General features: G+C 40.1%; 1 gene segment (V, D, J or C); it reads left to right on the top strand.

Annotated features, from left to right (window-relative positions):
• Positions 1 to 526: 526 nt before the first annotated feature.
• Positions 527 to 1,049, top strand: LOC128099638 (immunoglobulin kappa variable 1-39-like). The segment is given in 2 exon segments: positions 527 to 603; positions 727 to 1,049. Coding segments are annotated over 2 exon segments (372 nt in total).
• Positions 1,050 to 2,308: the final 1,259 nt, after the last annotated feature.

The following is a 2,308-nucleotide window of genomic DNA, read 5'->3' as shown; positions in this document are numbered from 1 at the left end:
AATCTGAAAATAGGAAAAGTGTTGTTCCCCAGGGAAGAGCACACAATTGATTATACAGTGTAAAATGTTCATCCCTGAAAACATAAATACAAGTAACATTATATGGACAGATCTACATTATTATATTATATTATTCATCTCATATTATATTATAATATTCATATTATAACATCTACAAATACCTATGAAAGGACTCTGCAACTGTTTATGTACTTTCTAGAACTGTACCATATCTAAAAGCTTCTGGAATGGAGGGAAATATAACAAGGAAATTCTACATTGAACATGACAGAAATCAGAATAATGTGCAACTCGTAGACACTGCTGTTCCTTGTTGTTCAAAGAGTAAGACATTCTTTACAAATAAACCTGTACTCTCTCTTATAAGAGGAAAACAGGCCTGTAATGACTTAATGGTTTGGCCAGGCCTGTGACCGTGTCCAGCCATTGCTGATTTGCATATGCCCAGAGCACAGCCCACTGCCCTGAGGACTTCTTCATAATCAGGCCACAGGCTGTGCTAGAGTCAGCCTCAGACAGGTCACAGCACAGACATGAGGGCCCCCACAAAGCTCCTGGGGTTGCTGCTGCTCTGGCTTACAGGTAAGGAAGACAGAATTGGAAATTTATTCAGCTGAGTGTGGTCACTGTTGCCTGTTCTCTGAGAAAGTCCTCTCCTAACATGATTAATTTTGTGGGAATTTGTTTTCAATTTTCCATTCTTAGGTGCCAGATGTGACATCCAGATGATCCAGTCTCCAGCCTCCCTGTCTACATCTCTGGGAGACAGTGTCACGGTCACATGCCGGGCAAGTGAAAACATTTATAGTGGTTTAGCATGGTATCAGCAGAAACCAGGGAAACCTCCTAAGCTTCTGATCTATGGTGCAAATACCTTGGAAGATGGGGTTCCATCAAGATTCAGTGGCAGTGGATCTGGCACACAGTATTCTCTAAAGATCAGCAGGCTGCAGCCTGAAGATGTTGCAATTTACTACTGTCAACAGGGTTGGAGTACCCCTCCCACAGTGATTCAAGTCATGACATAAACCACCAAAGGAAGCAGAAGTGAAAGCCCAGGCTGTGCCAACTGCTTATTCTGGGGTCCTTAGCTGCTGAGAGTGTTTCTCTTTGCCAGGATTTAAAGATCAATGTGATGTTTTTGTATATTGTCAGAGAGAATTGTTTGATGGTCATCTATAACCTCTCCCCCCAGTTCCAGCATTAAAAATAACAATATGTCTCACTACTCACATGAGAAAATAAGTTGCAGAGTTTTTGGCAACAGCTAAGATTAATACAACATAGAGATCAACACACACACACACACACACACACACACACACACACACACACACACACACACCTACAAACTGATTTACAACAAACCAGTTATTTCTACAGGAAAATTTTCTAATTTTCATAGCATTAAAATCTTGAGGAATCTGGTTGGGGAGATTACTTAGTGCAGTGGTTTTCAACCTTTCTTATGCTGCTGCCATTTACTACAGTTCCTCATGTTGTGGTGACCCCTAACCATAAAATTATTTTCCTTGATACTTTACAACTGTAACTTTGCTACTGATATGAATCATAATGTAAATAATTTTGGAGATAAGGTTTGCAAAAGGAGTCACAAGACACAAGTTGAGGATCGCTGGCTTAATTTTTAAGAGCACTGAATTCTCTTCTAGAGGACCTGTGTTTGAATCCCAGCACAAAGGACTGCCAGCTCCTATCTGTAACTCCAGTTCCAGTGTATCTGAGCCGCTCTTCTGGCCTCTGAGAGCATTGTGCTCACATGGTACAGGAACAAATATGCTGGGAAAACACCAATACACATAAACTAAAAATAATTAAATCTTAAATATTTCAGAAAAATTCATACTGGAAAGAGATTTTTCTCATAATCTAGAGTCCCTTTTTTACTGAAAGCAAGACTTCCTGACCTCACGGTCCTTAGTTAGGGTATGAACTCCCATATTATATGCATGGAAGGGAGGAAGATTTCCTCCATTGTGTGTTTGCTCATTTTTCTTTTTCTTTTCTTTCTTTTTTGTTTTTTGTTTTTTGAAGACAGGGTTTCTCTGTGTAGTTTTGGTGCCTGTCGTGAATCTCGCACTGTAGACCAGACTGGCTTCAAACTCACAGAGATTCATCTGACTCTGCCTCATGAGTGCTGGGATTAAAGGCCTGCGCCACCACTGCCGGGCTTAAGTGTGCTCATTTTTCTTGCTACAGTGATGTCAAGTTTCTTGGTTACTTTTCTATTGCTATAACAAAACATCATGACCAAACAATTTATAAA

This window comes from Peromyscus californicus, unplaced genomic scaffold (assembly GCF_007827085.1).
Source record: "Peromyscus californicus insignis strain IS unplaced genomic scaffold, ASM782708v3 Scaffold_6__1_contigs__length_162567912, whole genome shotgun sequence".
NCBI classification, from domain to species: domain Eukaryota; kingdom Metazoa; phylum Chordata; class Mammalia; order Rodentia; family Cricetidae; genus Peromyscus; species Peromyscus californicus.
This window is presented reverse-complemented; position numbering and strand designations above follow the sequence as displayed.